The sequence below is a fragment of the Pristis pectinata genome, chromosome 6 (genome assembly GCF_009764475.1).
Source record: "Pristis pectinata isolate sPriPec2 chromosome 6, sPriPec2.1.pri, whole genome shotgun sequence".
Taxonomy (NCBI): domain Eukaryota; kingdom Metazoa; phylum Chordata; class Chondrichthyes; order Rhinopristiformes; family Pristidae; genus Pristis; species Pristis pectinata.
The window spans coordinates 70,375,696-70,388,763 of record NC_067410.1 but is presented as its reverse complement, the minus strand read 5'-3'; the positions used below and the strand labels follow the sequence as shown (position 1 = coordinate 70,388,763).

Here is a 13,068-nt window from a genome sequence, read left to right as displayed (position 1 = left end):
TAATTTTGCAGTTGTTCATTAACCAAAGATGATATGGAAAAGATGGAATATGGAGCCATGTGACAGGTGTCCACCATTCATTTGTGGAACAGCTTGGCAGAGCCCCCACTACCTATCTCCTCTTTTCATTTGGGCCCGACAGGTGCTAATTTATAGGAAACGAAAACTTAAATTTACTTGCTTTCGGTTTGCACCATCGTAATAAACCTGCTCACGATGCTTGTGGAAACTGAAGGTTAATGTTAAGGGATGGTTTCCCTGGAACCAAGAAATAACGAGAATTAGAAACAGTAAACGAAACTAGGGAGGGGAAAAGAAGCTTGCTGTTGCTGTAGTACAACAATCCAGTCATTCTGCTATTTTTTTTGGAGAAGATTACTACTGCCAACGCGAATGGTAAGAAGGTAAAAGAGCGTCCAGACGCTTTGGCTGGATTTTTTCTCAATAGATTTGGCTGATTCAGTTGGTTTAAACTAGTCTCCGTGGTGTGGTCATTTGTCACTGGTACAGATACTTTGCTCTACTGACAATTATATCTATGGTCAGCTAAATTCTTTAATACTGAGTCAACAATCGCGAGAATGTTTGCAACGTTTGAGCGCAGCTCTATGAATAGGCGCGAGAGTCTGCCGTGCTGTATAGATCTGTCTCTATTGTATAATTGCACAGATATTACAACTCTGTCGATAATGTTTCACAGCTGAAGAAAAAAAGGATGGGCAGTGTTCTCAATAAACAAGGTAAGCTGTGAAAAAAAATCCAGAATAAGCTTCTGAAATACTTAAACACAACCAGCCTGCCGCCATCTGTGGGGAGAGAGAGAGAGAGAGAGAGAGAGAGCAGGCGGGTGGGGGTGGTGAGAAAGAAGCAGAGCCTTGTGAGAAGTCCACATGAAAAGCGCAAGTGTGCAATCCTCCCGCGTTGTACAGGACATGCTGAAGATGGACCCTGGTCAAGGTGACATCTTCAGCATTCTATCTGGCAGAGTCTCTGGAGCCTGTTTCAAGTCTAGGAACTCCACTCATTTTAAACCTTCAGAAAATGGTCCTGTGAGGGGCTAAATCCCCAAACTATTGCATGGAGCCTTTCTGGCCAGCAAGGATTTCATTGTGCAAGGGCTGCTCCTGCATATTTGAGTTTATTTACTGCACTCTCCTCTGGATCGTTAACTCCCTTAGAATTGGGTTTGGGAGGGATAAGAGAAACAATGATCAAAGAAAACTGCAAATGCTGGACATCTGAAATAAAAAAAACAGAAAGTGCTGGTAAAGGTCAGCAGGTCAGGCAGCATCTGTAGAAAGAGAAACAGTCTGAGACACTTTATCAGAATCTTTTCTGAGTTTTTCCAGCATTTTCTGTTTTTTATTTCAGATTTCCAGCGTTTGCAGTTTTCTTTGATTATTTTTTTCTCTCATCCCTCCCAAGCCCAATTCTAGGGGAGTTAACGATGTGCCTCTCAGAGACTGCATTGTCTTCAGCCAACAAACCAGGCAGCATCTGTGGAGAGAGAGGGAAAGAAACAGAGTTTCATGTCCACATGAAAAGTACATGTGTGCAATCCCTGGTTTAATGTGAGCTTCACCTTTAAGAATGAACATTATCTTAGCAGTGAGCATGAAGAATGAGGGGTGATGTTATAGGAATAAATAAGGTCCTTAAGGGACATGAGAAGGTTGATGTCAAGTTGTTTCCACTTGTAGGAGAATCTCAAATGAAGAGACATAGTTACAAGAGTAGGGACTGGTCATTTAAAACTAAGGTGTGAAGGAACTCCTTGCAAAGAGTGGTGAATTTCTGGAATTCTTCATCTTAGAGGGTTGTGAACACTAGGGGAATGTGGGTATTCAGAGACAAAGTGAAAAATTCTTGAATGATCAGCGAATTGAGGGCTATGGGAAGCTGGCACAGAAGAGGAAATGAGGCCTGAGGCAGATCAGCCATGATCATTTTGACTTCGAGCTGTTTTGATTCTAAACAACTTTTTCTTTCAGCTCCAGATTTTAATGCATGCGAAGGCCATGTTGGGTTGAAAAATCAGGGGGCCACATGTTATCTGAACACATTGCTTCAAACATGGTTCATGACACCAGAAGTCAGCGAATGCATTGCCAGGTAAACAGAAGGATTACTTTATACTGATAATAGAGTGTTTGTGAATGTAATTAATGGCTTTGAAAATGTACATTTCCAGATTAAGCAAATCTTTGAACTGAAAGCAGTCAGTGCTGCTGCGTCACAGCTCAGGTGACCTGGGTTCAATTCGGACCTCCCGTGCTGTCTGTGTGGAGTTTGCACGTGCTCCCTGTGACTGCATGGATTTCCTTTGGGTGCTCCTGTTTCCTTTCACATCCCAAAGATGTGCTGGTTAGTAGGTTACTACACATTACCATCAGTATAGATGGTTGGAAGGAGAAATAAGTGGGGGGATAGGACTGATGGGATTGATCTGAGCATTGGCATAGAGTTGATGGGCTGAATGGGCTCTTTCTATGTCATGGGTAAAGATGAAAACTTTAGTAAATGGAAATTAAGAATCAATGATATGATGAAGCCTTAATATAAGAGGCAATGTAAGCCTTAGGAGGACACATTGTATCATGCTCAGACAAGGGAGATGGCAGGTGGGGGTGGGATAGAGTCGTAGAGAACTACAGCACGGAAACAGGCCCTTCAACCCATCCAGTCCACGCCGGCCTGGTTTTCTGCCTAATCCTATCTACCTGCACCCAGACCTCTCTCATCCATGTACCCTTCCAAACTTCTCTTAAATGTTACAATTGAACTCATATCCACCACTTCCGCTGGCAGTTCATTCCACACTTGCATCGCCCTCTGAGTGAAGTAGTTCCTCCTCAGATTCCCCTTCAATATTTCACCTTTCACCCTAAACCTATGTCCTCTAGTTCTAGTCTCACCCAACCTGAGGGGAAAATGCCTGCATGAAAAAGGGTCCTGACCCGAAACGTTGACCACCTGTTTTTCTTCCTGGATGCTGCCTGGCCTGCTGAGTTCCTCCAGCATCATCATGTTTTTCATCTAGATTCCAGCATCTGCAGTCCTTTGTTTCTCCTGCATGTATTCACCCTATCTATACCCCTCATAATTTTGTATACTTCTATAAGATCTCCCCTCATTCTACTGCATTGCAGTCCTAGCCTATTCAACATATCCCTGTAACTCAGGTCCTCAAGTCCTGGCAACATCCGTGTAAATTTTCTCTGCACTCTTTCAAGCTTATTGATATCGTTCCTGTAGGTAGGTGACGAGAATGCACACAATACTCAAAATTTGGCTTCACTTATGTCTTATACAACTTCAACTTAATATCCCAACTCCTGTACTCAATGCCCTGATTAATGAAGGCCAATGTGCCAAAAGCTCTTTTTACAACCCTATCTATCTGCAATGCCACTTTCAAGGAATTATGGATCTGTATTGCCAAGTCCCTTTGTTCTGCCGCACACCTCAGTGCCTACCATTCACTGTGTAAGTCTTACCCTGGTTTGTCCTCCCAAAGTGCATCATCTCACACTAATCTGCATTAAATTCCATCTGCCATTTTACAGGTCGTTTTCCCAGCTGGTCCAGATCACTTTGCAAGCATTGATAGCCTCCCTCACTTTCCACTACGCCCCCAGTCTTGGTATCATCCACAAATTTGCTGATGCAGTTTACCACTTTATCATCTATCATTAATATAGATGATAAACAACAGCGGACCCAGCACCAATCCCTGCGGCACACCATGACTCACAGGCCTCCAATCAGAGAGACAACCGTCTACTACCACTCCCTGGCTTCTCCTGCTAAGCTAACGTTGAATTCAATTGACTACTCCATCCTAAATGCCAAGCGACTTGACCTTCTGGACCAGCCTCCCATGCGAGACTTTGTCAAAGGCCTTGTTAAAGTCTATGTAGACAACATCCACTGCCTTCCCTTCATCAACTCTCCTGGTTACCTCCTCGACGAAAAGATTGGTTAGACATGACCTACACACACAAAGTCATGTTGACTATCCCTAATCGGGCCCTGTCTATCCAAATACTTTTATATCCTGTCCCTCAGAATACCTTCCAATAATTTACCCACGACTGACATCAAGCTCACCGGCCTGTAATTTCCCGGCTTATTCTTAGAGTCTTTCTTAAACAGTGGAACAACACTAGCTATCCTCCGGTCCTCTGGCACCTCACCTGTGACTAAGGATGTTTTAAATATCTCTGCCAGGGCCCCTGCAATTTCTGCACTAGCATCCCACAAGGTCAGGCCCTGGGGATTTATTCACCCTAATCCAAGACAGCAAACACCTCCTCTTCCGTAATCCGGATGCAGTCCATGACCTCACTACTCTTATGCCTCAGTTTAAAAGATTGTGTCTGTCTCCCGAGTAAATACAGACTCAAAAAATTCATTTAAGATCTCCCTCATCTCTTTCGGCTCCACGCATAGATGACCACACCGATCATCAAGAGGACCAAGTTTGTCCCTTGCTATCCTTTTGCTCTTAATATATCTACAGAAACCCTTGGGATTCTCTTTCACCTTGTCTGCCAGAGCAACCTCATGTCCTCTTTTTGCCCTCCTGATTCTTCTCTTAAGTGTTCTCTTGTACTTCTTATACTCTCCAAGTGCCTCATTTGATCCTAGCTGTCTATACCTCATATGTGCCTCTTTCTTTTTCTTTACCAGGGCCTCAATATCCCATGATAACCCATGTCCCCTAAACCTGTTAGCCTTGCCTTTTATTCTAATAGGAACATAGAGATTTTGTACTCTCAATATTTCACTCTTGAAGGCCTCATACTTACCAAGCGTCTCTTTGCCGGAGAACAACCTACCCACACTTGCCAGATCTCTTCTGATGCCATCAAAACTAGCCTTTCTCCAGTTTAGAATCTTAACCCTAGGGCCAGTTCTATCCTTCTCCAGAATTATCTTGAAACTTATGGAATTATGATCACTAGATCCAAGGTGTTCCCCTACACTCACTTCTGCCACCTGCCCTACCTCATTCCCTAAGAGGAGAACCAGTATCATGCTCTCTCTAGTTGGGACGTCTACACATTGATTAAGGAAACTTTCCTGAACAAAATTGACAAACTCCATCCCATCGAGTCCCTTTACAGTATGGGAGTCTCAGTTAATATGAGGAAAGTTAAGATCACCAACTATCACAACTTTATATCTTCCACAACTGTCTGCTATCTCTCTACATATTAGCTCCTCTAAATCCAACTGACTATTGGGAGGTCTATAATATAGTCCCATTAATGTGGTCATCCCGTTTTTTATTCCTCGGTTCCACCCAAATTGCCTCGGTAGTCAAGCCTTCCAGTATATCCTCTCTAAGCACTGCTGTGACATTTTCCCTGATCAGTAATGCCATCCCTCCCCCTTTAATACCTCCTCCTCTATCATTGTCTCAAACAATGAAACCCCAGAACATTGACCCGATGGTTACGTTGCCTCCATGGAGGAGTCTTAATGTGACATCATAACAAAAAGTTTCCTATTATTTGGTATAAGTAGACTAATCAAACTCAGAATGGCTGATTTAGAAAATAGAAAAAAGAAAATGTTAACTGGAGCATTCCTTCTTCTTTCTTCTGAGATTAAATACACTATTGGGCTGGCTAGGGAAACTGTAATATGCATTCAATTAGTTCTGTTATCCTTTTATATCAAGCAGTAAAATTAGAGTCGTGGGTAAAGGATGGAATTAAATTGTATATAGCATTTAAAAACTTGCTTTGAAAAGTGAAAATAAAATAAGACACATATAAGGGTTTTTTTTACAATACAGAAACGGGAAACTGGAAACCGGATTGGCAATTTCAGACTTTGAATCTCATATCCAATGGGTGTGAATGTACTCTTTTGAACAAATATGTTTGGGGTGAACCCTCAAAAATGTAGTTTGAATACCAAACAAGATTTTCCACTTTGCACTCAGATGATATTTTTGCTCAATTTGTTGAAAGAGAAATGTTGCCCCTTTTTATGTGCCCAAGAACAATACAATTATGTGATCATTTTTAACTACTCATAGACTTTGAAGGATTTGGAAAACCTCCACAGGAAAATTAAAAATGTTGCTGTTCTTGAATTGCAGGCAGAATTGGTTTTCTTAAATATACATATTCTATACTTTCAGTGTCAACTCAAATACTGCTTTTGTATGTGAACTGAAAAAAATATTCAAGGATTTAGAAGGCAGAGAGAAAACTTGTTTGGGAACAGATAAGTTGACCAGAATCTTGAAAATCAATGGTAAGCTTTGGACCTGTCTATCCATTTAGCATTTATGTATCTCTAAAAGCCGGTTCGGTTTTCCCTCATTATGGTAGTCTAGTACAATAGAGTTTATCTCAATTTGTTGTCACTGTATCCTTGACTTTTTACCCATGATCTAGTGAGGATCTGCAGGAATCTTTCTTTCCCCTGCTGTTGTTAGCAAAGAATATCAAGATCACTGTCTTTTCCTGAAATTGTGGAGTTAGCTAACTCAAGGAAAACCAATAACTTTGTAAAGTTTACAGTAATTCTACGTATCAAGAGACATAGGTGCAAAGAGACAAGCAAATGCAAGAGAATATCAAAGAGCCCATTCATAGAGGTGTGAAATTCTCCCCTCTGCTCTCAACAATAAGAGTCAGAAAGAATATATTGACTCTGGCAAACACAGTACGATTGAGTCTTTTACATCATGGTGAATGAAGGCATTAACCTATTTTCTTTCTTTGGATGGCTCTGTTATAATTTGGATCAAGGACCCCTTCTGTGAACAAGCTCTCTCCAAGAACAAAATGATACACTTCAATTATAGACTAATTGATGCTGTAGAAGTACATGGCAGCTGGACATAAGCTTTTGCATTTGTACAGATTACTGGATGTGACACAAACTGCACCCCACGTGGAGGAGACAACTTTACAAAAAGCTGGTTAGGACAGACTTGGGGTATTGTGTACAGTTCTGACTGCCACACTATAGGAAGGATGTTGCCTGGATAGCAGGACTTCAGTAATGGGGAGAGATTGGGCAGGCTGGGTTTGTTTTCCCTGGAGCAAAGAAAGTTCAAGGGTGACCTGATAAAGTATATAAGATTAGGAGAGGCATAGATAGGGAAGATAGTCAAAATCCTTTTCCCATCGAAAGGGCATCAAAAACAAGAGGGCAGAGTTTTGTGAGAGGAAGGAGTTTACAAGGGGATCAGAGTAAAAGTTTTTTTACTCAGAGGGTGATTGATACCTGAAACGCGCTGCCAGAGGAGGTGGGGGAATCAGATATAATTGCTACATTTAAGAGGCATTTAGACAGACACTTAAATAAGCAAGGCACAGAAGGATACGGTCCTAATGTGGGCAAATGGGCTGAGTGTAAATGGGCAAAAAGGTTGTCAAGGATGTGTTGGGCCAAAGGGCTCAGTTTTGTGCTGTACAACTCTATGACTCTATGACTATGCACTTGGCTTAACTCAGTGCCTGCGAGATCTCTTCTGATGTTTGTTCATGGGTAATCTCGACCATGTGCATCGACTAGCTTAATCCTTCAGAGCATTACCTAAGAAAGCTCCTGAGGTGAACATCAGAGTTAATGGGTGTGAGGAAGAGTACAACTGCTCTTTATTATGATGTCATCACTTACCAGAAATCCAGGCTGAAATTTTTAATTTACCGTACAAAAGTATATGTTTATATAAACAGCAGCAGCTAATAACTGGCCTTCATGAATCACACAAAGATTATGCAAAGTAGGGTATTTTCCTTGGAATTTAAATGCTTAGGGATGATTAGATCAACATATTCAAGATTTTAAGAGAACTGAAAGGGTAAATTGAGATAAATTATTTCTGTTAGTCAGAGAATCCAGGATCATTTGCCAAAAATTGCCATCAATTCATTCAGGAATAGTTTTACACACAATGATGGTAGAAGCTTCACACTTCCTCCAAAAAGTAACAAAAAATACCAGATCATTTATTAATTTTAAATACAAGCTGGATAGATTCTGTCAACCAATGGGATTAATTGATTAAGAGAAAAAAAAGGTATTTGGGGTTAGATTATAGACCAGGACTGGTCTGAATGAATTGAAGAATAGGTTAATGGTTCTCAGATTCCTATTCTTAATGCTATTTCACTTCTAACAATCGCTCTTAAGTTTATCAACAGTGTGATATTGAAGTATGTTTCCGCAACATGATTACCAAACTGTGTACTGAAATGGATGAGGACCATAACATTCTGAAGGTAAAATGGATGTGTGGTGTTGCTTGCAGACAATTTATCTTTGCTTCTGACTCAGTCTTCACTTATCTGGACTGATGCTCGTCATTTTCTCAATTTTTTTTAACAAATGGTCATCTGCCATTTACTCGTTTTCTATCTCCTTCAATTGTTCTCTTTATTTTTGCCTTTCACTGAAATGCCCTTTCTTCAGTTTGTCATCCACCCTGTTCTTTACATCTCGGGCAAATGAAACATTACTGGTTGGTTCAAAAATTTATTTCGCCTTTTAAAAATCCCAAGATAAGGTATAAACCAGGGTTTGAAAATGTCTTTGTGAATGTCAAATAGGCTGTAGTAGCAGCAGCACTTTGTGATCCACCTCCAAAATTCATGCAGGATTTACACCTGAAACGTTGTCAATTCCTTCCCCCACCCCCCTGCCACCCGACAGGTGCTGCTGACCCGCTGAGTTCCTCCAGCAGAAGCTTTGCTGATGGAAAGGCCACCTCCTTTGCCCCAGCCTGTCTTCACTACATAGAAAGAGTGTAGCGATCCAAAAGATAGCCACGTTTATTCCACAGGCATCTTTAAAAATAGAAAAAGAAATTCCATATAAAATTACTTCCTCAGTGCAATGATCCAGCCATTGAAATGCAGGGAGGCCATAGACCTATCAGGGAAGACGCTGGCACTTCTCTTCTCCCTGGACATACTGACCTACTCAGGTGTGCTCACCTCCTACAAAACCTATAATCACAGGGCTTCCAGGCATACTGAGCCAGTGCTTTGACCCTGTCCATGTCATTGGTCTTGTAAGGCTCCATCATTTAGGCAATCCAGGAGGTGCCAGGAATGGCTGAATAATTCCAGGTCTTATGTGAACTCTTTGTGACGTTACAGTCAAAATGGTGCTGGATTGGCCATGACATTTTGTATCCCAGATATGTTATACTGTTTTATCTGACAAAATAGTTTCTATACCTCAAAAAAATGTTTGTCGGTTCCTTCAATAAAACATTGAGGTTTTTGTTATGGAATTTAAAACATCAATTTTTTTGAAAAAATATCAGATTAAAGGTTTGGTGCTGATTGGGAAATGTCTTGTAGTTTTATCAGATCTTTATGGTTCAATCCATGAAGTGTTCATTGTGCAGAAATCTTGTCGAGGTTGACTTCCCCCTCCTGGATTTACCGCTACACCTTCACTCGGCTGACTCTGCAGATTTGGTAAGTTGAGAGGAGTTGCAAAGCAAATAAATTAATTCTATATTTTGCTTTCACTTTATTCTTACACTGTAGTGAGACTAACATGCCGCTATTGTATTGGTTCTGAACTGGTACTTAAATTATCCAAACAGATTGAAGTGTTGAGAACTTGCAAGTATTTACAGTTTGACTAACTACATGTTTGGTTTATTGAATAGCAAAATTTTTTTTTCTTTTTCAATCTTTTTATTAGTTTCCAAATTAATACAGATTAATATATAACATCGATGATTGTACATGTAATACAAAGAGAACAATCATGGCATAGATAATCATAAAGAATAATAAAATATTAAAAAATCTTTAGATCTCACGATCTCTTAGTAGATGAATACAATATAAAGGAAAGGAAAGAAAAAGATTTATTGTGTATGTAAAAGAAAAGAAAGAGAAAATCCCCAAATCAATAAAAAAAAGGACTGTAGATAATGAAACCAAACTAAAAAGAAAATTTCAAAAAAAAAACAAAAAAAGAAAAAAAGACTGGACTGAAATTTCTCAATAGAAACAGAGCAATATTATGTCGTCAACTCCACTCCTCTAAATCGAAAAGTTATTGAAAAGGGATCTAGTTCATATGAAAGTATTGAATAAATGGACTCCAAATGTCTTCAAATTTAAGCAAAGGATCAACAGTAGCACTCCTAATATTTTCCAAGTTTAAACATGATATAGTTTGCGAGAACCATTGAAAAGTAGTAGGGGGTATTGGATCCTTCCATTTAAACAAAATGGATCATTTGGCCATTAATGTGACAAAGGCAATCATACGGTTAGCGGAAGCAGATAAATGGCCAGACTCTATCCTTGGTAATCCGAAAATTGCAGTGATAGGGTGAGGTTGTAAATCAATACTCAATACAGTTGAGATAAAGTTAAAAATGTCTTTCCAATATTTTTCCAAAAGAGGACAGGACCAAAACATATATGTCAGAGAAGCCATATTCGATTTACATCTGTCACATATAGGATTATGTGGTGATGAAAACGGGCTAGCTTATCTTTTGACATATCGGTCCTGTGAACTAACTTAAACTGTATCAAAGAGTGTCTGCCACACATTGAAGATGTATTAACTAAATAAAGAATTTTCTTCCATGTCTCTGTAGGTATAGATGTCTGGAGTTCACTTTCCCATTCATTCTTAATTTTGTCCAGTGATTCTGGATGTATTTTCATAATTAAATCATAAATTATTGCTATCAAGCCCTTCTGATGAGGATTAAGACCTAAAATTTTTTCCGTAATTTCAGTTTTGTAAGGTGTCGGAAAAGAGGGTATAGTAGCTTTTAAAAAATTTCTAATCTGCAAATATGGAAAAAAGTGTGATCTAGGCAAATTGTATTTGTTAGACAATTGTTCAAAAGATGAAAAACAGTTATCAATGAATAAATCACGAAAACATACTATTCCCTTCCTTTTCCATATGGAAAAAGCTGAGTCAACTCTGGATGGATGAAAGAAAAAATTAGATTGAATGGGACTTGACAAGTTAAGTTTATTCAATCCAAAAAATTTAAGAAATTGAAACCATAGTCATATTGTATGTTTAACAATTGGGTTAATCATATGTTTACTTAATTTGGTAAGTGCAAAAGGGAGTGAAGCTCCTAAAACAGAAACTAATGAAAATCCAAGTACTGATTGGTGCTCAAGGTGTACCCATTTGGGGCATTGAATTACATCTGAATCTTGTATCCAAAAAATTAAATATCTGATATTAATTGCCCAATAATACAGCAAAATGTTTCAGCCAATTTGATTACATTTAATCTCATACTAGCTGATATTCTTGGCCTCTTTGTTTCTTCTGTTCTAAGACAGAACTTCTGTATCTTTCTTAACAGAACAGTTACAAACTATGTACAGCTTTAGATGAATCTCTTCCCAGCTGTTCACACATGATCCCATCAAAATGTCCTTTCATTCCACTTTTTAAGGAATTCAGTTTCCTCTGGTTTGTACTGGATTTCCACTCTTGATTTCCTGAAATCTTCTTTCATATTCTGGAAACTCTTCAAATACAGCCCTTGACATCCTTGATAGTTAAGAAAATGTTTGATGATAGAAACAAGGAAGCCACAAGTTTGCAAGTATCATTTGTCCAACTCACGTAGCAGGCAATGTCCACCTCCAACAAGAGAAAGTTCAACAACCTTCCTTCAACAACTCTCTATTCACCAGCTGCTCTACCATTAACATCTTGGCACTCATCAGCAATACCGTAGCTACGAGGGCAGGTGAATGACTCTGGCAGATGACTGACTGATTTCCTGATTCCCAACAGCCTTTTGACTGCTTGCAAGGTACAATCCAGGAGTGTGATGGAATACTTTCTGCTTGCTTGAATGAATTTAACAGCATTCAAGAAACTTGCCACCTTCTAAGGCAAAGTAACCCATGTGATTGACACTCCACCCACAACCCTGAATATTTATTCTATGCACCACTGGTATTCTCCAGCTAAAGTGCATACTGTCAACTAAATGCACAGCAATAAATCACCAAAGTTTCTTCAATAGCACTTCCCAACACACACCACGAGCAATCAAAAAGGGCAAAAGAAACAGATGCATGAGAAATCTAACACCTGTAAGTTCCCTCCAAGCTATGAATTTTGAACTAGTTCACCACTCCTGCATTGCCAGTCTGTCAAAATCCTTGAACTCCCTTTTCAACAACAGCACCATAGTACTCAACGCATGGACTACAGTTGTGCAAGAAAGGTTAAGTGACTGGGCAAGGAGTTAGCAGAACGGAACCTAATATGTGAAAATGTGAGATTATAAATTTTGGAGGCAAGAATGAAAAAGCAAGTTATTAATTAACAGAGTTAGATTACAAAATGTTGCAGCTTAACAGCATCTAGGGGGTCCTAGGTGGGGCAGCGTTTCAGAATGAATGCATGTTCAGCTGGGGATGAAGAGGAACTTTATCTCTCAAATGATCATGAATCTTTGAAATTCCCTCCCCCAGAAAACTGTGGAGGTAGAGTCACTGAATATATTCAAGGCGAAAATTGACAAGTGTTTAAACTTCAAGGGAATCAATGGGCATAGGGAGAGAGTGAAAAACTGGTGTTGAAGCCAAGCTTGTGTCAGCCATGATCCTACTGAATGGCAGAGCAAGCTTAAGGGGTCACCTGCCCTCCCTCTGTCCTAACCTATGTTGTAAAGGGTCATAAGGAACAGGGAAGAAATTCTGAATCTGCCAGCCATACCTACTCCCATGAGTGATATAAAAAAATCCTGTCTTCTTTATAAACCCTTGCTTTTACCCTGATGTGTTGAAATGAAGGACTGATTGAATGTCTTTCTATTTTTAAACTATTTTTGATTTTCATTTTAATTGGTTTGAATCTGTGATTTAATATTTTGATATATATTTATAAAGCAATTGAAATAAAGCCAGGTAACATTTTCACTTTTCCCAATTACAGGATTTTCACACTGCTAACCTGTTCACTCCTGCATACATATTCTTCCAACCAATAGTACACAGCTAACCAATCCCAAACTGATCTGATCATGTTACTCCTTTCAGGTGGACTCATGATGGATGATGATGA

General features: G+C 39.5%; 1 protein-coding gene across 1 annotated transcript; it reads left to right on the top strand.

The window, feature by feature from the left end:
* The first annotated feature begins 317 nt into the window (after positions 1-317).
* LOC127571851 (ubiquitin carboxyl-terminal hydrolase 7-like) lies at positions 318-13,005 on the top strand. Its single transcript, XM_052018596.1, has 7 exons — positions 318-404; positions 670-740; positions 1,992-2,112; positions 6,158-6,273; positions 8,167-8,255; positions 9,342-9,461; positions 12,940-13,005. Exons 1-7 carry the CDS (start codon positions 394-396, stop codon positions 13,003-13,005), a joined length of 594 nt encoding a protein of 197 aa, XP_051874556.1. The 5' UTR covers positions 318-393.
* Positions 13,006-13,068: the final 63 nt, after the last annotated feature.